General features: G+C 38.2%; 1 protein-coding gene across 5 annotated transcripts in view; it reads right to left on the bottom strand.

Moving 5' to 3' along the window:
* The window catches only part of lama2 (laminin, alpha 2), a 338,873-nt gene that overhangs the window by 45,120 nt on the left and 269,886 nt on the right, over nucleotides 1-23,867 (bottom strand). For all 5 annotated transcript variants that reach the window (XM_057822981.1, XM_057822982.1, XM_057822979.1 and 2 more), the window contains 12 exons: nucleotides 23,247-23,409; nucleotides 17,760-17,838; nucleotides 17,558-17,689; nucleotides 13,607-13,723; nucleotides 13,346-13,509; nucleotides 13,134-13,272; nucleotides 8,530-8,632; nucleotides 8,134-8,250; nucleotides 7,040-7,222; nucleotides 4,494-4,648; nucleotides 4,273-4,416; nucleotides 920-1,053 (listed from right to left, as the gene is read on the bottom strand). In XM_057822981.1, coding sequence (XP_057678964.1) covers nucleotides 920-1,053; nucleotides 4,273-4,416; nucleotides 4,494-4,648; nucleotides 7,040-7,222; nucleotides 8,134-8,250; nucleotides 8,530-8,632; nucleotides 13,134-13,272; nucleotides 13,346-13,509; nucleotides 13,607-13,723; nucleotides 17,558-17,689; nucleotides 17,760-17,838; nucleotides 23,247-23,409 — 1,630 coding nt within the window. The remainder of the gene's footprint in view (nucleotides 1-919; nucleotides 1,054-4,272; nucleotides 4,417-4,493; nucleotides 4,649-7,039; nucleotides 7,223-8,133; nucleotides 8,251-8,529; nucleotides 8,633-13,133; nucleotides 13,273-13,345; nucleotides 13,510-13,606; nucleotides 13,724-17,557; nucleotides 17,690-17,759; nucleotides 17,839-23,246; nucleotides 23,410-23,867) is intronic.

Genomic DNA, 23,867 nt, shown 5'->3' with positions numbered 1-23,867 from the left:
CGTTTGTTGATAAGAATATAGATGATTCTGTATGCTTTCCTCAAGTATTAAGTTTCTGATGTGAAAACAGTGATTAGCTGTTGCTATAAACTTCCTCTAGCTTAAAAAAAAAATAGTTGCTATTTTAAGCAAAATTTATATGATATGTTAAATATTTCTATTGATCCTGAAAAGATACGAGATTATTTTGTGATTTTTGTGCAACTAGGGTAAAAATTGTAAAAATGTTATACTTGTATAAAAAAATAATTAATCAGGAATTTATTAGGAAACGACGTTGAATATTTTGACGTTGCTGCTCATGGAGACTCATATATGCCAAAGGGAGGTGTCTGTTTTGGTTTTAGGTCGCTAGCGGCTTTGGTTTTGAAAATATTTGCATTTTAAGTTTTTGAAAATAGGCCCCCTACGGATCGGCCCCGAGCCCTGTGTCCCGTCAACGGATAGGAAAGTCTATGCCGAAAGCATAAAAATTATGATATTGGAATGATGGTAGACACAGTATGCAGTACTCTTAATACAGTGTTTGAAAACAAAACTCCAATATATGAGTAGACATGTTTGGGTTTCGATGTTGCCTTTATGGTTTGAAAAAAAAAGAGCATTTCTGAACTTCTGGGATTGGGAATATATGTACTATGTTTTCTTTCTTAAATCTAAAAGCAGAATTTAATGATTCAGTATCTCTATATCTGTGACAAAATGGTAACCTAAGAATGAATTGGGTAGTTCTGTCTCTTGATGTTTGCTGTGATATGTTGTTTTGCTAGGTCAAATCCAATTTGTGTATACACAGTAGCTTATTTACACATTAGCTGCTTTTAAAAAGATGATATATGTTATTTTTCTTGGGACTGTTGTAACAAATATATGTTAATCATCAAAAGAAAAATGATGTGATTACAAGAGCATATCTTACCGAAAAGCTTCTATTCTGTGCCAGTTTCCATCATGGATGGTGAGATGAGGATATTCCACCCGTCCCACACCTGAACCCACATCCCAAAGGAAGTACACCTTGCCCTTACGCATCTCCAGAGCCAGGAAATCAACCTGAAACAAACATTTACAAGCAAGCTTTTAATTTTCTGCAATTTAGCAAACAATAGACAACACACATTGTACTGGGTGAAATACAATTTAACAGGCATACTGTATGTAAACTTTCAAGAGTTGACTTAAATGCACAGACTGAGACAGTGAAGGGGCAAGAACGTTAAGTCCTCTTTAAGCGGATTTTCTCAGTTTTGTAGTTCGATTCATTTTGTTTTTATTATGGATGAGCCGTAAAAAAAATCAATAAGAGGCTTTGGAGCATACACCCTCATCTACAGTAGACGCCACTGAAGAATAACGCTTACACTCAGAATTATTATTCATATAGCATTATGCACGGTTAGAGATTATTAGGGAGTCAAATTCGAAGACGCAGACACACATTCACACACGCCCTCTTATCTTTGTCGTCCCCCCCCAGAGGAACGGCCTTTATTCATTAGTGCAGATCACAGGGCCACGCCGTTGCAATTCAGCCAGCATTACACACTATTAGTGAAATGTTCGAGGTGCATGTGTACACGCACACAAATGAAGTGTGTCTTTTCATACGGAATGTTTCACTTACGGTGAATTTTAGTGATGCATACACACAGACAACTTGTACACAGCGCTCAAGTCAGCCAAGTCAAATGTAGCAAGCCTCTGATTTCTCAGGGGAAATCAACATAAAGAGTAGATAGCAACCAAAAGCTGTTAATTGCTAAGACTTGTTTGGTAACACATAATAAGGATGCAAACACTTATAAACACATTTTGACATCATCAGTAGACTTTAAGGTGGCCATTTCAATAACACCAAAAGGACGACACTTTGGGGCATTTACTGATGGAAAACAAAATCATAATCCAACTCAAAGGTACGTCTCACTAAAACAACATTTTCTACATGATAACATTCATCTACTCATTTTCAGAACCATTTATCGTCACAAGGATCGCTGGGGTGCTGGAGCCTAACCCAGCTTACATCCTCGCCAGACAATCACAACTGTCATGTTTGTGTTCTCGGTTATTCTTTTTTCATTCCAGCATCTGATTCAGCTTGATGGGTGGAGTCATGCTACGCACCGGTGGTGCATTAGGATCCCTGTGTTTATCAGCTGTGTCGCACAAACAGTGGCGGGGAGGGGGGGCATGCTCTGTCCACCCAAAGAAAACTGGATGTAGTACAAACGGCAGTCTGGGCACTGCGTATGGTATCCCATTCATATAGTACTGAGGCTAAGTTTTAACCTTTGCATTGTTACCTCCTCTTTCACCTCGAAAAAATGAAATGAAATGTTGTTGTTTTTTCCTAGGGGGCGCTACACAGATTTACGCATATTTAGATTTTTAAAATTTTTTTATTTATTCATTTATTCATTTTACATTTTATCAAAGTTTCACCAGTGTTCACCTGGCTGTTGAGTTTGGTGAGTTTTGAAGCATTCTGAGGGGGTCAAAGTAGGGCTCAAAGTGTCAGCGGGACAAAGAATGACTGCTAGGGGGCGCTACATATTCTATTTGGAATTTGTCTTTTCAAAGATTGCACCTGTCTTGACCTGCCTGCCAATTTTGGTGCATTTTGAAGCATTCTAAGGGGGTCAAATTGAGCTCAAAGGGGCTGTGGAACAAAGAATAACTATAATAATAATAATAAAACTGAGGAACCACAATAGGTTTTCTAAAAAAAACATTGTCACCTGCATGTCCATACTGTTCAGCTATGGATGTGTTCAAGTCAAGTCAAATAAAATCAAAACATCTTTTATTTGTTCAGACCAAATCACAACAACAAGCATGTTTTAAGGTGCAGTAGCCCTGTGCTGGATTTCGAACTACTTGAGTATTGTAGCTTTTTTTTTTTGTCCCCCACCCCCCTTTTTTTTTTTTTTTTTTTTGTTGCCCCCCTCCCCAATGCCCACCCACACCTGTCATCCTGTTAACACCACTGGTGGGGGTTCTGGGATTTTTCTCACTCAGAGGCCAAGAAGGGGCCACATGTAACCCTCAGGAGCTGAGTGTCGCTGCCATCTTTGTACAGTGTTTGTTTTGGTTAACAAGGCAATATGCGGATTATCCTGCATGTGGGAGTAAAAACATCTTTGCTTGACATGAAAATAAATAAATAAACAGTCTAGTTAACCTCTGTGAAGTTGGCACCACATATAATTCAAATTAATACTAGTATAATCATGATGTCAATCATTTGTGCTGGTTTGTGCTGTAAAATGTTTTTGTTTGTGCTACAACAGTTTTGTAGATATTATGCTTTTTATTCTGAGTGATGATGTCACGCAGCCCGCCATTTACAGCGGAACGGAACCGCAATGGTGCTGTTCGTTTTTGCGAAGTTTGTTCTGCTATCGTTTCATAGATATTGAGATATTCCCCCAAATATGCGACTTATACTCCAGTGCGACTTATATATGTTTTATTCCTCTCCATTGCGCATTTTTTGGCCGGTGCGACTTATACTCAGGTGCGACTTATAGTCCGAAAAATATGGTAGTTCATCACAAGACAATTTGTGTTCTACTTTGATAAGAATAGCCAATTAGCACAATAAATACTACCAGTCAGGACCAAAATAGTTTATCACAAAATAATTGACGTTAATTTGAAGGGGAAATGTGTCAATGCACCACTTCACTGTTCAAAACACTGTATTGGCCCGAATATAAGACGGTGTTTTATACCCATTCACGACGCTAGATGGCGCCAGATATCATTGAAGCGAGGTTCTGTCATGACAGATCTCAGCTACTCTCAAGTTTAACCAGTTTACATTATTTTATTGCAATGTTTTATCTTATTCAGATTTGTTTCAAGACTAAAGTTAAAGTTCTTCACTTCACAAACTTCACTTTGATGGTTAATGCAGTTATTGCAATTTTGTTGTTTTATCACAAAATATTGGTATCTTTACATTTCAAAAACCAAAAGCCATTCATTTACAAATGTGATTGCACTTTAGTTTACATATTTCAATGTTCAGATATTAAAATTTGAATGAGGCAAAATAACATGCTTTTTCTCTCAAATATATTGTTATAATCATTTGTTTCAGATGTACTGTAATTATTTCCTGTTCAAAAAGTCTTTTTTCAAACTTGAGTCTTGAAAAAAAGAGGGGGTCGTCTTATAATCAGGGCCGTCTTATATTCGGGCCAATACGGTATTTTGGTAGTGTTATGATATGCTTTTAGAGAACCATCATTTGTTACTACTCACATATTTGGCAGAACCAAGGTAGAAAAGCAGATTATCAGGCGTGGTGGTTTTGACGTGGAGAATGATGGTGTTGTACCTGCCCTTCCTGATGTCGGGGCGGTAACTTCGCAGACAATCACCACCCGATGACACTGACACTTTGATCTAAAGAGATAGACAAAAGTCAAAATCTAGATAGAAAGCCAGAGTGGTTTCATCAAAGGTTCTCCTATTTTTCTTACAGAGTTGGCCTGTTTCCTGGCTTGGTTGATCAGTTCCTTTATCTGTGAGATATTTCGCCTCAAATTGTCCTCCAGCTTTTTGATAGGCTTCAGCTTCTCCAACAGCCTATCAGCTTCATCCTCTAAATCCTTGACTTTGGCTCCAGCAGCGTGGACTGATTAAAGAGACGGGGTAGTTTTTTGATACAGAATCAGCGACGTCATCATATACGCTAAAGAACTTAAATGCTGCGAGATGCCGTGCGCGACGAGGAGAGAGGGAATATTGAAAGCAGCTGAATCACTCGGTCATTGATTTAACACAGAGAAGGAAGACAACAAGATAAATAAAGAGCAAGAGAGGTGGAGGGGCAGAAAGAGAAAGAGCCAATCAATTAGTGTAGCTCAGCTCAGCATTCAAAGAGAAGCTTGTCTATACTATATATTCAAATAGGCACTGTAGAAAGGCAGACTGAATAGAGTTCCATGCTTTGCAGTGTGCATAGAGCTCATGCTGGAGCAGAGCTGAGGCATTATTCTTATTATGAGCGGCGATTGTGACTTTAAAGCTTCAAAAGACGCTGCTACAAAGAATAGATGGTGCTTCAATACTCTTGTTAAATTAATACAAATTGGGACAATTTACAAATTGATTGAGAAAGCCTGCAGACATCAGATTGTCACATGTAACATGGTATTGTGGCACCATTGATAATAAGTGTGTATATTAAAGAAAAAGAAAATATACATACTTATAGCTGTGGGAGTAAAGGACAAACAAAGAGACAACAAATTTTGATAAGATTAATGTAGTCATAATTTACCAGAATTGATCATGCAGGTACATTATTGTTCAACAGCAAAATATCAAGTTTTGTAATAAATGCATGTGAAATAGATCTCTTGTGAATATGTTTTCACATTCTTTTTTCGATTCTTGATTTTCTTATCATAAAGGCAAAGCGACAGTTTTTGCTTATCAGTACATAACAAATGAAGAAATCGAACTTTACCATAAACCTTAAAGTGCCTATGACAGCAAAAAGCATGTTTATAACATATTTCACGTGGTATTATATGCTCCTGAATGAAATGGACCACTTGGATGTGTGAGGAAGTGATTGTTTTATTTATTCAATATTTTTAATCCTGCACCATGAAAATGAGTGACTTCCGGCTCCAGTCTCAGGTTGAGGAAGAATGCAAATGTGACGTCACCGGGGTCATCATCTCACAACACAGCCATTGCTTGATTGCAAGCGGATAGACTGTGGATTCAGCTGATTTTGAGGATTAATTCGTTTATTTTTGGCATCACTCCAACCCAATGTGCTGCAGGTTTTTGTTACTGCACCAGGGAGAGTTGTGTGAGGCTTTTTGGATTTCCAAAAGATTCTTGTTCACCGAGATGGGCAAAACATGTCCTACAACCGAAGAACCATGGGATGGACAAGGAAGTGAGTAAGCTTCATGTTTTATATTAGGTCAAATACTGGGATCATGGCAAACGTTTTAATAAGGAGGTGGCTTGCATTTTGAGGGTGATAATACTACTCCTGTTTTGTTCACATTTTCGGCGTTTCCCCTTCTCTCCCCGGCAGCTCGCCACCGTGGGCTGGCCGATTGGTGGAGACAATCAACCCCGCCGCCGTGTGTGACATGAGTTGGGGCAGTTTTGTGTGATTTGTCATTTTCAGCGTTTCCCCTTCTCTCCGCGGCAACGAGCACTGCCTGCCAGCCACAGAAAAAACTTGGAAATGCCGCTCGGATTGGGTTAGCATGTCAGCTAGCCGTTACGCCTCCTGCTTTGTTTACGCACTTTCCTCTGTCTCTGAAGCCAAGGCAGGGAAATGATAAAAGCCTGACTAACTCTGGTGGCATAAAATACCGTTCGGGAGGTGCAAGAAGTCGGCAGTTTTGACCATTATGCAGTAATTTTGCCCTGTCGTACTGAATAAATGTATTTTTAATATTTCATATTCCATTTACCACCAGACTGTAATTTGTCATGACCATACTTTTTATTTAGCCATTGGGGAAAAATACTTAGATAAAAAACAATATCCTGTAAAAATATTAGAGTAGAGTGATTGAAACAATGACAACAAATCAGCTCAAATCGTGACCCTGCTGATGTCATCCTCCAGCTGGGGACGCTAAAGTGCTGTAATGACAGGCGCGGCTAAAAGGCAGATTAAAAGACTAATTTCTCGTCATCTGTGCTTTGCCGAATTGTTGTACAGGTATGTAGTCGAATCGTCTCAAAATATGATTCTAATTCACATAATAGTGGTATTTAAGATTTTTTTTTTGTTGCTGTCACAGGCACTTTAATTTTGTTATTTATTTCCTCATTTGATTTTTTTTCTTGCTCATGCTCACAGAAACCCCTGTGAAATTGTAACCCCAAATATATGAACAACTAAAAGTGAATGATTTTTTTTTTTTTTTTTTTACGGTACAATTCTTTCACTTAATGGTCTTGATGAAAGGTTGTCAATTCCACTCCCAACAATTGATTACATGTGTAACACGACTAAGCAACCAACAAATAATATGATATTTACTGTTTTTCTCTGGGTCCTGGATCATCTTGTTGGCAGCGCTGACCGTATCGGCCAGTTGGCTGAAGTTCTTCTGTATGTCGTTGACCTGAAGGTTCAGGGCCGCGAGGCGTTCTAGTACGTCGATGGCTGTCGCGTTGGCCTCTGCGGCCACGATCTTTGTTGTCGCCAGCTTGGCAGCAGTGTCTGACAGATGACAATGTTTAGATTTTTAGTCAACTCTGGGAAAAAGACATCCAGACAATACATATCTTGTATTGTATTTGAAATTATGCTAGCGTTGTAGATGATAATTTGTTGTCCTTGAAGTGGAACAATTTCGGTAACTCTTTATGATAACTATCCGTTTTACTAGTTAATTGATCATTGTGTAGAAACGTTTCAAGTTTTTGTGTGTAACGTTTGGCATTTCTATCTTTTCAGGATAAGAAATGCCGTTCACTTCAAAAGGAAAGGCATTTTGATAAGGCATTTTGCAGGCAGCGTTAATGTTGCACATTTATGAAAATCTGCCATAGAACCAACAAATATTTGTACTTTTCTTTGTATATTTAACCAATAAAGCTTATGACCTTCAACATAAAGTGTATATAGTTTTATTAATATCCATCAACTAGCATGGGCATTTAGAATGGGGTCAACCATATTGGAACACCCTGTAAATGCTTAACAAACTGTTAACAAATACTTCACAAATCAACAATAAATCATTTATCAACAGTTTACTAATGATCTATTAACTAGTAAAACGGATAGTTATTATAAAGTGTAACCACAATTTCTACTGTAGCTTTAATTTTAAAAAAGTCAAATTATCTATTAATCTATCCCACTTGAGAGTCCTTCAAAGTTATCTAAATTAAAAAAAAAAAAAGTTCCACTGTTCAAATACAGTTTAGATGTGTTCCAATAGTTTAATTGTTGATCTATCTTTATGAATCATATCATCTTGGCAACCTCTGTACCTGTGTCAAATTGAGTTTAGAAGTCCAGCTGAGCTCCATTCATGCACTCATTGATTTCACTGTCACTTCAAGTCTCTCTCTCTCCCCTGTTTGCCCGCTCACTCACACGCAGTGCTATGTGTATAGTCATACCATTGGGGATAGCGTTGAGTGTTGTCATGGTTCCATTCACCGCTTTGAGCAGGTCTTTGGTTCGGTCTCTTGCAGATTTAACTCTGCCCTTCAGTCCAGACACAGTCGCAGCATTGTCTAAAGTAAAAAAAAAAACATATAGAAAAGGCAGCAGACATAAAACAGTCACTGTAATATTTCAGCTCATGTGAATCTTAATGCTTGTAAAAAAATATTTATATTCCCTGCTTTTTACTCAACAACAAATTATTTGTTTATTAAATACATGATAACACTGACTACTTGTTTTTTCTTGATGAGAAAAATTAGGTGTTTATTTGTGACTGACAGACCTGGTGACTAACTAGGGTTACAGTATTCATTCTGCTCAATAATGCATACACACACACACAGTACCTTTGACATCATTATGAAGTTGCTTAGCCTGGTTAAGCAGCTTGAGACTCTTCTGAAGGGCACCTTCAGCTTCCTCCTTGACTGGGATCTCTGGGCCTAAAGCCTACACACATTAACACGCACGCATTCACGCGGACAGGTAAGATAGAAAAATCAGTGACAAAGACCGCTTCAGGATTTGGGAGCCACTCAGACGAAATAGCTTTCATCTCACATACAAAGGTGAAGTCATCTGCATATCACCTTTCTGCTGTCAGATTGATCACTTTGCATTGCTAAATGACATTCCCAGAAAGGTTTTCAAATGACATAAGCGCCTCTTCACACAATTTCTACACCCTCTCACATTTAAGCTTTTTACTCCCCTTTTGTCCCAGACCTCTTTTTGGCTATGGACAATGAACATAAAAGCAGTAAGAGTGACAAATTGAATAAAATTGAACCCAGTGGACCCGGAAAGCCATACAGACCAAAATGGGACAAAATTCACCAGACTATTTTTTTTTTTTAGTTTATACAGTGAGGAAAATAATTATTTGAACACCTTGCGATTTTGCAAGTTCTTCCACTTAAAAATGATATGCGGGTTTGAAATTTTCATGGTAGGTGCTTGTCCACTGTGAGGAACAATCTAAAGGAAAAAAAAAATCCAGAAATAAAAATTTATTTGGATGATGCTTCTGCAAATAAGTATTTGAATACCTGTCTATTAGCTCGAATTGTGAGCCTAAAAGACCTGTCAGTCGTCTTTAAAAAGTCCGTTGAGTAAGTGGAATGGAGGTGGTTAGGTTTGAATATGCCTATAAACACCTGTCCACCCTATAGAATCAGGAAGACTCCACAATTTCTAACACGGTCAACACGAAAGAGCTGTCCAAAGACACCAGGGACAGAATTGTAGACCTCTACAAGGCTGGAATTGCCAAGCAGCTTGGTGATATAAAATCCACCGTTGGATCAATTATAAGATAACGGAAGAGGCCAATCATGACGGTCAATCTCCCTCGGACTGGGCATCCATGCAAGATCTACCTCGTAGGGTGTCAGTGATCCTAAGAATGGTGAGGAATGAGCAGAGAATTACTCAAGAGAAGCTAGTCAATGACCTGAAAGGAGCTGGGACCACCATTTCCAAGGTTAATGTTGGTAATCCAATAAGATGTCATGGTTTAAAACTATGCATGGAACGGACGGTTACCCTGCTTAACCCGGCATATGTCCAGGCCCGTTTTAAATTTGCCAATGACCATTTGGATAATTCATAGGAGTCATAGGAGAAAGTCATGTGGTCATATGAGATGAAAATGGAACTTTTTGGTCTTAATTCCACTCATAGTGTTTGGAGGAAGAAGATTTATGAGTACCAACCCCAGAACACCATCCCTACTGTGAGGCATTGGGGTGGTAGCATCATGCTTTCTGGGTGTTTTTCTGCATTGTATTAAGGAAAGGATGACCAGCGCCATGTATTGTGAGATTTTAGGGAATAACCTCCTTCCCTCAGTTAGAGCATTGAAAATGGGTCAAGACTGGGTCTTCCAACATGACAGTGGCCCGAAGCAGACAGCCAGAATAACAAAGGAGTTACTTTGTAAAAAGCATATCAAGGTTCCCGAGGGGCCTAGACTGTCTCCTGACCTAAACCTAATAGAAAATCTTTGGAGGAAGCTCAAACTCAGCGTTTCTCTGTGACAGCCCAGAAACCTGATTGATCTTGCCTGGCACGGCCAGACTGTTCTCCCTGTATTTTTCAAACACTGTGAGGATAGTGTGGGACCCAGCCCATTAACCGCCTCTCGAGCACGGACAAAATCAACCGTCCAATCAGATTCGTTTATTTGTGTGACATGTTCTTAACGAGCAACATCACTCTTCCGCGTCAGAATTCGTCTCCACAACAACACAGATGGCGAACAGGAGAGCCAAGAATGTGTTCCAATCCATGGTAAAATCAGTTTTAAATTAGCAAAAACACATCGACACAAGTCCATGACAAGTCTTTCTCGCGCTAGCCATGTTGAATAAATTCCGCTCTCCTCGTATGTTTACTTTCGAGCGCAAATCCCTCGTCCTGCCCTCGTCGCTTTACTAACGTCACGTCTGCCCGTCGCTGATTGGTCCACTCCGCTGTCTGTTTGCTGTGGCTTGCTCCACCCTGGAAATTATATCTGCTGAATGGTGGCCAGGCTATGATTGATCTAGAGAAGATCTGTGTGGAGCAGTGGTGCAAAATCCCTGCTGCAGTCTGTACAAACCTGGTGAAAAGTTACAGGAAACGTTTGACCTCTGTAATTGTAATCAAAGGCTACTGTACCAATTCTCAGGTGTTCAAACACTTATTTGCAGCAGTATAAGTATAATACAAATAAATTGTTAAAAAATTATACACTGTGATTTCTGGATTTTTTTATTTATTTTTTTGTCTCTCACAGTGGACACGCACCTACCATTAAAATTTCAAACCTGCCCATTATTTCTTAGTGGGAGAACTTGCAAAATCACAGGGCGTGACATTAAATGTCAGTACTGTCTGTACAACCCTCTGCTAAATGAAAATGTTGCTTTTGTTTGTACGTTTGCGTTATTGTTTTTTTATTCCCAATGCAAAATATCATGACATATCTTTCTTGGTTATGTGATTTTTTTTAGCATGATCAAATATCTGCGATAAATTGAATGAACAGAGTATTATGCTTTCATATTGAAATTTTAAAAAGAAGACATGTTTCCATACATCATCATGATTTATTATAGCTACAGTTCTTACACTATGAGGATGATTGATTACAATCTATGCTAAATATTCAGATGATATCACACTCAGCAACCTATACCTAATGCAGTTTGTCGGTGACCAAAGCCAAAAAGAGGAACGTGACAATGGTGAGAATATAAATTTAAAAATAACATCATATTAAAAATCGAAAATGTAAAGTTTGCTGTTACTTTTTTATTGCTTTCAACTTTTACAATTAGCAGCATCTTTTCGTAACAATTGTTTTTGTCAATTACCTTTGTAAAAGTTTTTATAGTGGGCATTTTTCTGACATCTGTAATGTATCTTATTTTTTTCCATCAGTGCCGATTAGGATAATTATTTGAATATCTCACAAACCCAGAGGTCCATGATTCAAAAAGTTCAAATAGTAGAAAGTGGAGTTGTCAGATAATGACTTTTAATCTGATAACCGATATCCCGATATTTTCCAACTTCAACAATCCGATACCAAAACGAAACCGATACGGGTGTATGCGTTCATAGACCTAAAATATTTATAATTTTTCAATCATTTTTCGTTCATTTAATTTTTGCACCATGAATGCAAATAGTCTGCTCACACAACAAATCCCATGCATCTTAGTTTGGAGACATCTAATGGTCAAAAGCATAACTGCTGTGCTAAGCTGTGACCAGCCCTTATACAAAGGCACACAGCTTCTACATTCACTTTGAAGGCAACATGCACATTTGCCCAAAACCAATTATGAAACACTGATGTCGATATTATCTGATATCATTTGAAAATGCTTTTATCGGCCGAACTCTAGCGGGAAGAAAACCTGAGCAAATTATGGTAACATTTGTGAAGTATGAAAATACAAATATACATTAAAGAAGCAAGAATGATTGCAACAAAATTTCACCATAACTGATGGAGTGTGAAAACTACTACATTGAAAGAGTGAACTGTGCGATTCAAGAGAAACAAGTAGATGGAACAATTGTTGGTCCATGTTGCGATCATTTTAGGTACTAAAATTGAATATGTTGAATACAACTGCGACATGTTCTTCACTATCAGTCTATAAATTAAAGCAACACTGTGTAACTTTTCAGTTTTGGTCGATTTCAGCGACGCCAGTTGACAAAAGCGGTAGTGTTTTCCCTTAAGGAAGAGTGTGTTTCCCATGAGGACCAGCGCACACCCGCACAGTGTCGTAAAATCATTAATCAATCCAAATTCTTCCGGTCGCCTGCAGATGGATTAAATGAAATTTCTGTTTCCAGCTGATGTGTAAAGGATGAATAGTAATAAGGTAATGGATCCAGTTGTGGCTAAAAAATAACATATAATGGTTAGCAACCGTGTGGCTTAATGTGGCTAAACCCAAACTTATCAGCGTTGAGGGGGGGGCGTCATGTGAGCGAGTGAAAGCCGGGCCAATTTTTATTCTTGAGTATCCTGGTAGCCTCCCTTTTTTTTCCCCTCCTCGGACAAAACTTTTTGTCTCTTTTGTTGCTCTGCCATCTTTGCAAAATTTGCGTGAAAGCGTTTGCAATGACTATCGTCTTTATAATGAATGGGGAAAGGGGAAAGTGATGTATGACGTAAAGCAGTCAGCACATTTGTAGTTTTTTTTTGTGTGGCAGGGTTCCTGCCACCCTCCTCAAAGGTAAGTAGTGCTGGTGAAAGTGATACAGACCACCTCAAGATATAATAGAGGTATCATTTATCTAGTTGACAGTCGACATATCATCACAAATGTTATGACAATATTTAAAAAGGTTGAAAAGTTACCTTGTGTTGCTTTAAATAATGTGTTTCATTTCTCAAAACTAAAAGGCCTTTCAAAACATGAAATGCGACGTGTGTACGTCTTACCATTGCCAGTGCCTCGGACGCCCTCTGTTTGGCCGTCTTCGCCTCTTTCTCTGCTTCGTCAACATTCGCCTTGATGTTTGTGTATGCTTTGAAGGCAGCTGTTGCGTTGAAGGAGAGATTCTTTGCTTCAGCTAAAATTCTGCATGCAGAGAACAATAAAGTGATGTCAATATATTTCAGATTTTAAATGTTGCATTATAACTCATTGTTACCCATCCAAAATTGCAGCGGAATCATTAAGCTGTTGGGCGTGATCCTCAGCAGCGCGAACACGATGAGCCAGGCCACCGCCGCTTAAACCGTCCGTGAGGTGCCGGACTTTGTCATCCAACTGCTCATGAAGAGGACCAAGATCTTTTCTCATCTCCTCAGCATCCTAAAAACAAGACACAATACTTACGAGTCGGACCAAATACAACATCTTCCACTCCACAAAGTGTAACACAATGTTCCAACAAGGCCTTTTGTCGAACCTCTAGCTCTTTATTGATGTTATCTGAAAGCTGGTTGGCATCATCCAGGAGGTTTTCTCCTTCCTCCAGGACTTTTTGTGCTTCTTGTTTCACCCCGAGGACTGCTGCGTGCTTCCTCTGTTAGAGAACAGACCAGTAAAAACTTTGCAGAAATTTAAGCAGAGTGCACGAACAGTGCCTTACTTGACACATAAAGTACCTCTGAGAATTTGTTTTTTGTATTCATCCTACAAGTATTAATATATTATTATTGTGTTATTTCCCTTTCATTGAGTGCACATTATACTTTACATTATCCCAGTGTCACAAAACTGTATATAGTATAAACTGAAATAATCTCCAATAATTCATAACCATTTTAAGGCTGAGAAAATTGCAAATCTTTGTACATTCACAAACTGTATAATATGTGCAATGGTGACTCAATCCTTCAGTGATGATGAAATCCTTAGGTCATGATAAAAACAAGCAAGGGAGTTAATGGATATAATGGTAATTAAAACATGCTGGCTTAAAAAATTAATTAAGTAAAAGCATACAAGGAAAACCATCTTTTACAAAAAAAAAAAAAAAGTAAAAAAAATAAATAAATACACATAGAGCTCCTAATTGTGTCCCCTTGGTGCTAATAATGTAGACAGCTCCCTTAGCAATCTTACAAGTAGGTGGAAAATTAATTATGTAACTTTAATTAACTATTTGAAACATACTGCTGGAAGATTTCCTCTTTTAAAGTGATTTAGAGAAACAGTTTGGTTTTACACAGAGTAACAATAAAATACAACTTGTGTAATAAGTAGGATTATTTGTGAGCAAGCACATAAGATAACACAGAATGTACTATGATGTGATTTCAAATTATCCAAAATACCCTTCACATTTACAGTGGTACCTTGACATAAATCGCATATAAAGTTTGACTCGTCATTTGTCAGGACATATGACGACATGCTTGAAATACGATGATTTATGACAGCGTCGCAATTTCATTGTTTTCCCGCAAGACGAATGCCCGCCGGATCTTCTTGTGATAGAAATCAAAATGGGTCCCAAGAAAGTTTGCGCAGGTTGTGAAAAAAAGGAAAAAAGGCTTAACATTGAAATTAAGAAGGAAATAAAAAAATATGAGCGTGGTGTGCGCGTCGGTGAACTGGCTGAACAATATGGCCGGTGTTCTGCCAAAATATCCTATAGACAAGTTTACTAGGTACTTCCGGTTTACTTCCTTATGTCTGCCTACAACGTCCGTTTTCAATTTTTTTACCATTGACTTCAATGGCGCTGAAGTGGCATCACTCCCTAAAAACCCTGAAAAAAAAACACGATTTGGAAATACCGCATCCTTCTGCCATCTCGACACGGGAAGACAGCATAAAGAAGTGGCTGAGGGTGACCACAAGTAAAATTAATAAATATTATCGTATTTTATTGAATATGGCTGTGGATGGAAACGCCATCCAGTACCTGAACAGCCACAAAGTTGGATGTGTCCTGATACATGAACACGGGAATTTTGCCTTCATGAAGGCGAATGTAGAACCAAGCCAGTCCCTTAATGCTCTGTACCATAAACCATAGGTACTGGTAACACTAGACGGAAACGTCGAAATTGCAGGCTGTACATGTATCGCGGGTCCCTGGCGTTCGTGCAGTCATGCTACTGCTGTGTTATGGAAGATATGTTGTCCAAAAATACGAAACCACAAATGTGGCGCATGAAACGACTTGTTGCCTTTGGTATTGATATTACAATGATGATTGTAATTATGAAATGTAATAATTTTTACAACAAGTACTGCTGCTAGCCTGTTGCTTATCAGCGCATAAATCCAAGTGTTACAAGTTTTTGTTCGATTGTTTACAGCTGGAAAACGCCGTTAGGCAAGGGAAGCCAATTTGTATGTTGATGGACATCAATCGAGACTACGTGCGTTCTATTTTGATGATGGACGGCTCGACTCCCAGGGGCGGCCGACAGCCAGGGGCTGGGACAGACGGTGGTTCGCCTCACGGCGGACTGTCAGCTCGATCCAGAGATCCAACTACAAACTTTTTGACTGCAGCAACTTTAAGATACACTATTGGAGCTGGAATTGCCGACGAATGCGGGAGAAAGCCCGTCGCTGTGGGTCTTGTAATGTTTTTTTTTTTTGTTTAAATATGTACATACCTTGTAGTATTTCCTTGTAACAACAAAATCCATGTCAGCCCTTCTGCGTTAGGCAAATGTTATATAATGTGTAATTTCATCTTATTTTGGTCACTCAATTGGCCGGCGTATCAATCTATACCTCACTTCAACACAGGCTGAAATGTTGTTATAATTTTGTCCACGAATGATCAACGAAGTGATAAGAACAATCATACAATCTCATCTTCGTCTACACCGTGCTGAATCAATTTATGGAGATTCCATGAGTTTCTCTGTTTTAATTTTGCAATTTCAACTTTGTTAAATCACTGCTTACTTCAACTGTAATTCATGTTGTTTGTTGAAGTTCAAGGCAGACATTGTCCAAGATGGCGCCGCCCATATTTCGCTCAGGAAACTTGTCTATACGGTGAAATGTCTACCAATGGTGAATTTGACTTCCTAAGCACTACAGCGCGCTTTCATCTTTTTTTGTCTAGATCCCTACAGGAAGAACATACTAAAAAAATGCCTTAACACAATACTTAAACGTAATAATATCAAATAATGGTGGTTTAAATACACTATGTGACTAATGTGGTCAACAGATAAACACTCTGCTTTAAAGCTACCACAAGAAAACACAATGCTTAAAAGCTATCAGGCGAAAACACACGGCAAAAGTATTGTGAGGCAATGGAAAGGTAAAAAGACTCAAATAAAAATAATAAGTACTTAGTGCTTTCAACTAATGTGCGCATGCGTGCGTAAGCACACTGGGCAATGGCAGACGTTTCGCCGTGAATGATGTTTTGCCAGAGCAACGTAATATGTCTACGATCTCGACGGTCCTCTGACCTCCGCAAGTCTTTATAAGTTAAGGTGGCAGTTATTATTATTGTAACATCGGCAAGGAAGTCACCAGCTTCATCAGATTTTTAATAATTTATTTCAGAACTTGTGCAACACAACACGGCAACTTTTCTGCACTCTCTCTCTCTCTCTCTCTCTCTCTCGTCAGTCACACGGTGCGTTCAGGAACAGCATGCGAGACACAACCGTCACATTAAAACCCGATTCATTGCATTATTATTATTATTGTTCTTATTTGTATTTATAATTTATTTGTTTTGCTGCTCTATGTGTAATTGCTATTTGTAATTGTACCATCAGTCTTTATTAAAGATATGGCATAAGTTTTTTGGCTGTGGAACAAATTTATCGAATTATAATGTATTCTTTTGGGAAAATTCTGCTCGACATAAGACAATTTTGACTTAAAAACCAGGTCCTGCAACGAATTAAATTTGCATGTAGAGGTACCAATGTATTTCTAATATCATTCACACATTAGTAGCCAATAACACCTCTGATTTTGTGGCAGCAAAAAGGTCAGTAGAAGAATTACTGTTCAGCGTTAGGTAGTGTTTGCACAAACTTTGCTCAATGATCAATGTTTATTTCAAGACATGATGAAGCTTGTTGGCAATTATTCATTACAGTCAGCTTTTCGTGAGTGCAATTCAATTAATGACACTTTCAATTAAAAAGCTGCAAGCTGTGTTGAACAGACTTTCTGCATTCCCAATGCCGTTGAAGACAGATGAATGATGGTAAATAAATTTGAGTGTCAGGAGTGGGGAGGCAGTGAGTAAATTTGAGGGGTGACCTTATACTAAACAATTTTAAACAAAACACCCGCACTATTTTTGGTGAGATTTTAAGGATGGAAGAAAAAACATCCAAGTAAAATCCTCTCATTCATCATACAGTATGTATTTTACCCTGCATTATTTTTCCAGACTTGAATAAATGTGTACCTCCAAGAATGTGAGGTTGGCTTGGTTGTGTCCGGCTAACAGGCCAGCTTGTCTGGTCTTCTCACGAGCTGAATAAAGAAGCTCTTGGGCTTCCTGAAGTTTACCTTCATGGTCTGACAGTTTGCCTTTAATCTAGGAAAGTAAATACATCGATTTAATTCAGGATTATTCAAACACAAGGTTCATAAATTGTGACTAGTACCTCTGCTTTAAGGTCTTCTGTGGCCTGATGAGGAATACCAAACATCCTCTTCACTTTTTGGAACAACTCTTCTGCCAGACTGGAAGGACATTATTAGAAAATTATTTGCCACTAAAACTCTAGTGATTAGTTTATTATAAGTTTTAAAATATGCATTTTGTTTGAGGTTGTTTAAAGGAAATTATCCAATCAGCCTTTGGTAGAGGCGGAAAACACAGAAAAGGCTGAAAAAGCAGTTTCTGCTCTCGCACCCCTCTATAAAATAAACTGCTGTATTTTAAGCCAAAAGAACTGTTGTGTCTGATAGAACAATATGTCTATATGCTTCCATAGCAGATTCATGGCACAAATGGTCCCCAAACTATTTTTAATTTGTCCGTTTTACCCTGAAAACCCCCTTTTACAGACATCGCGCAACCACTTTTGTTTCAACACAGCCATAAAAAGAAGGTAAGTCATTATATTTATTATTCAACATGTCATTTTTAGCTTAGAAACATTAATTTATGTCTAATATTTCATTAAAAAAAAAAAAAAAAAAGTTTTAAAGTTTTAAAGTTTTAAAAAATGACGTCACAATGAAAAAATTGCCATCTGTAAAAAAAGTCACAGATATCTACCTCATAACTATCACTTAATTGTATTTTTTCTCAACACTGTTGCATTTTCCCAAATATTTTAGATGATAAAAAATTGATCCAAACAAAGAAAAAAAAAAAAAAAAAGGTTTAAAAGGGTAAATAAATGAAAATTGAAATCTGGATTACTCCTTGACGTCCGCGATTTCTGCATCGCGACCCTTGTTATATTACCATGTTTCACTCATAAAATCCCGAAAAAATCCAGCTGTGGCCATTCACGTCTGTGTCTTGACACTTGATGATAACCCCTAACCCTAACGAGGTAAGTACGCGATAATATCTCGTTAAAATCATGGCGTCTTTAATTCTGCTCTCGCATGCTCTGACCTCCAGTTAGGGTTTTGCTGTTTAAAACATACAGTATATATTTTTTTAAAAATGACCTCCTGTTCAAATGTTTTCTTCCCCCAGAAAATTGACATTTGAAGCTTTCCAATGATGTATCATACGTGCAAATTTTGAAATTTGGACAAATCGGGGGTCTCAGAGCGGAACTTCAATTCACCTTAGTGTTTTCCGTCTGGAGCATTAATAGACTGACACAAAATAGGTAAGAAACAAGATCATTATCGCATGTTTGTCTGAATTTATGAAGGTACTTTACTATAAATTAGATAATCTAATTATTTTATGTAGGCCTTAATTACCTTTTACAAGTCAACGGATAAGCATCTTCTATTTATTACAAGATTTAACTGTGATATGTGTTGTAAAATATGGGCATAAATTTATAAAATACTGCCAAGTATTCATGAGCACAAGTTTTGAAAAACAAACTTACCTTTGAAAAGTAGTTTCATGAACATTTGTATATTTACCGCAGAGGCTCAGAATGCATGATTAACATTAACTGAGCGACAAAGAATCGAGCGCTCCCTAGTTGACGCCACTCAAAGGATTTTGCAGTTATAGCAAACACATGCAAGGTACAAATTATTGGACTTGGTAGAACATTAATGAAGTCTATGGGGGACGATGAGATGAAAACAAGAATAAAAATAAATATGTATTGTGCCCATAGTCACTATTTCCCATATTTCACCGTGATTATATATACATTTCATGAGAGGCGTTTGGAGCTAGATTTTCAGATATTAGTAAAAAGTGATATGTGTTTTATTGGCTGTTTTGCTTGAACTCTGCACAGGGTTCAGTCTCAAAGACTGTGGCAAGGGCAATTTATCTTTAGCCCTATTTTCCATATGCACTATCTCCCAATACTGTGTCCATCTTCTAGTCTTTCCTTCGTTCACCCCGTTCTCGTATCTCAGCATCGTTATGTCTGTGTCTCCCCCTGCAGCCATAGTTTTAATTAACTTATCGACCTCGTCAACATTTAATGCGCTAAAGAGATAAAGTGAGAGAGGAGGACGGGCGGAGAAAGAGAGTAGATTATGGATCGAAAACACCAGAAAGACTTCATCAGCAAAAAGTTGTGGCTTTTTCAGAGTGTGTAGCAGTTATCTGAGTGTTCACTTGGATAATGAGCAGACAGACAGTCAAGCTCAAATTTTATTTCATTCATTGGTTTTATAATGATTGTAAATTAAAGTAATAAGAAGTCGTCATTATAATAATGTTCCTTGAATTAACACCCTTAAAGTAGTTGTCATGGGACACTGGCTTCAGCTTGTTAGAGGGATAATAACATGTTTTCATTGCTATGGCACCCACAGATCAACTACATTATTATGTTTGTCCATGATAAAGGTGGGTATTCCAGCTTCTTATTGCATTCCAAAAACCTACAATTGGGTTAGATCAGGGGTCGGAAATCTATGGCTCGTGAGCCAGATTTGGCTCTTTTGATGGCTGCATCTGGCTCGCAGACAAAAATAAATAAATAAATAAAATAAATAAATAAAACATTTTAAAAAACAATAATAATTCGCGATACTCCTTTGCATATTGAGCAAAACGGCCATGGTCACCAGCAACTAGAAATCCGGTTCGCAGTAATTTTAGTAGGATAGTCGCTCTGTCCGTCCGTCCGTCCGTAGAAGTTCCAAACATGTTACAGTACTGTACTTTTTATACAGGGTGACCCAAAAAAAAGTTTACACTCAGTTGACTGCTTGTTTAAAAGCTGTGGACGACAGTGCCTGTAAGAGGCCACAAACTTCTGTGGCAGCCTTGGAGAGGTCCATTGTTAGATCTTGGAAAAAGATGACAGCATCCTACATAAAGAAGACCTGTCAAGCGTTCCGCAGGCGCCTGGAGGCTGTTGTGACACTTAAGGGAGGACACATTGAAAAATAGAGTGTACTGTACATGTTCTTTACAATAATGTATAATTTGTGATTAAATTCTAATTCTAAGATGAATAAACATGGCATTTAAGTTGTATTATGGCAGTGTAAACTTTTTTTTGGGTCACCCTGTAGTACTTCATCTTCCGCTATTTCCGGGAGTGTTGCGGAGTATAAAACGTATATAATTTTATATCTTTTGGCAATGCCATTGTATTTCTGGATTATTTGGTAACTTTAAAAAAAAAAAAAAAAAAAAAAAAAAAAAAAAAAAAAGAAACAAAAATATAAATTAGGCCAGAATGATATAGGAAAAAAATTAACATTGCAATATACATTGCCAGGGCTCCACACTTACTTTTCCCAACTTTTTTCTTCATTTGCACCAATACAAAATGTAGATGGACGTGCTAACCACTGTCCCACCGTGCCGCCTTCATAATGTGAATTATTTTTAAACAAAAATAACGTAGAAAAATGCTGGTCTTTTTTAAATGCTTCATTGAGTGAGTCCACTCAAATTCACTCACACTTTGGCTTGGTTCAGACCGCTGATCTTAATGAACGATTCCAAGTTTTTCGTCTTTTTCCAACTCAAGTGAGGCATTACCTTGATGATCTGAATGGGAAAAGTCACATAGAAGTGGCCCATTTCAAATCTGATCTGGGTCACTTTCGTATTTGGTTCAAATCCGATCCAAGTCACAGTTTTCCAGAATGTGGCGGCGGTCTGAACTGTCAAGTCTCCTAAATCGGAATTCATGCAGCAATTACGTCAGCGAAGTGTGAGATAGGCCAGGGGAATGGCAGCGATGGAGCTGTGCATTCGCGTTAGCACCTAACTTGAACTCAGCTTTTAGGCAGGAGTTAGGCGAGCTTTACCACAGTCATAAAAAAAATAAAAGAAAAGGATAAGCCTGAGAATGATCGGTTTTCTTTCTGTGCGCCAAATGAGCAATATTTCAATAATGCTTACATGGCTGAGTCGGGGCAAACTGACCGTATGTGAGTCCATTATGCACGCACATTCAATCAATCCATATAAACTTTGAATATAAGACTAAACGGGGATTGAAATATGATCACCCCAGAATGACGTAGAGCCAGCATGTGTAGTAGGAGTCGGAACCTCTTGGTACCTCACGATACGATACGATACGATTTGCGATACAAACCTCATGATAACAATTATCTGACGATATGGCGATACAACGATTATCGATACATTGGTCAGGAAATCATTCTAGAATATTCTACAAACAACTAATAAACAGAAAAACAAGCTTCTGCTGTGAATTGGAATGAGTTTATCACTAGTAGATGTCCAATCAGTTTGAACTCCCACTTCAAACGGATTGAACGTCTATGGCCGTCAGTGGCAGCCAATTCCAGGCAATGAGGTAATTTTGGGCTATTTAAGGTCATTTACCTGTTGATTTTTAGTTACTTCATGTTGATTTTAGGGTATTTTACACATCACTTCCTGTTTATTTTGAGTTACAGAACAGGAAGTGACCTGGGAATCACTCAAATGGATAGGCAGTGACTCAAACTCAACAGGAAATGACCTGTAAATGCCCTGAAAATCCAACAGAATGACTGTGAATGCTCTGGTTTCGAATGAACGAACGTTCCCAGTCTAAATGGATTTGGTGTCATGCACCGTCAATGCAGCCTGAGAGTTAACTGAGACACTATTATGGTGGAAGATTGTGGTAGCACCTTGTTGGTTCCTTTTTCTTTTTTTTAAAGACATTGACACTTTTTTAAAACGATATCTCGGTTCTTGGCATGGAGCATAGCGATGACCTTTTGTGATACAAAGTATCACGATATATCACCATTTCGATATTTTGTCGAACCCGTAATGTGTAGTAATTTGTTTTGATGCTTCTGCGCGTGTCGGACTGTGAGTTAGTGCGCATGCATAATACTTGAACGGACTCAACTGAAAAAGACAGTCTGAATGGGCATGCCAAAAAAACAGATATGAAGAAAAATCGAAATTGCGCATCAAGACATGCGGTCTGAACCTTGTCTTGGACGCTCACGCTGCCGATAACAGCCTCTCACTTAAGTGAGTTGCCACAGACTCTGGTGTATAACAAACCAACAAACGATTGACATATTTGCACCTTTGATTGTAGAGCCACCGAGCCTTCTCTTGCTAGATCAAGCCACAAACCTGTCATTAATCGTTAACTAACTAAGAAAAAGAAACAAGTTTGGTCGCACTGCTTAGCTAGCGGGAGGAAGGTGACATTCTGTACGAGCATGAAGCAGAAAAAAAAAAAAATTACAAACCCGATCCTTTTCACACGATTCCGAACCTCTGAAAAAATGGCGCGATCGGCCTGATTTCCGATTATGTGATCGGATCGAAACATCCTTACTTCAAATGTATTGTAATTTATAAAAATATATGGGTTTTCTTTGCTGACTCAGTAAAAGACATTTGCGAAAACAATTTGCTGATACATGAAAGTTCAGTATTGTGCAGAAAAAAGGTAATTTTCTCAAAAAAAAAAAAAAAAAAAAAAAAAAAAAAAAAAAAATGGCAGTGTATACTGAATGTTAGTCTGTGTGTGTATTCATACTCGAGCTCTTCCTCAGCAATAATCCGCTTCCCTCCTAGATGCCGTTTCCTCATCTCGGACAGCATGGCCTGAATCTCCTCCTTCATCTCCTTCAAACTTTTTTCCGGCGTTCCGTCTTTGCGCGCCAGCATACGGTTCAAATCATCAGCTTTGGATTGTAGGTCTGTACACCAAAAAACAAATATTGCAACGTGTTTAGCTGTCATGCGATACACTGAATCCACGTTGGAAAAATAAGCGCGTCAACACAACAAAGTGAATGCATTTTTGTTACTATACCACCTCTAGGTTTAAAGGGAACCACGGACAGAAAGACTTGTAGTTCTTCAAAGATAAAACGTTAGTATGAGTTATAATAATTCGAAATTCAAACCTCTCTTAATGTTTTCGTTTTTATAAAATTTGAAAACTTAGTTTAACTAATAGGTCACCGTTGATGTTGACGACGCAATGCACTCTGGGCGCTGCCGAACTTACACAGTGCCACTCGTTAGCTACCTAAACATGTCATCGGTACTGCACTTCCAATTTTAACCCGAGCGGAAAAAAGATGAGTAGGACAGCACAGTCGATATTTCACAAAATGAGCAGCAAAATTGATGACTAGAAATAGAAAACGAG

Source organism: Corythoichthys intestinalis, chromosome 19 (assembly GCF_030265065.1).
Source record: "Corythoichthys intestinalis isolate RoL2023-P3 chromosome 19, ASM3026506v1, whole genome shotgun sequence".
In the NCBI taxonomy this organism is placed as follows: Eukaryota; Metazoa; Chordata; class Actinopteri; order Syngnathiformes; family Syngnathidae; genus Corythoichthys; species Corythoichthys intestinalis.
This window is presented reverse-complemented; position numbering and strand designations above follow the sequence as displayed.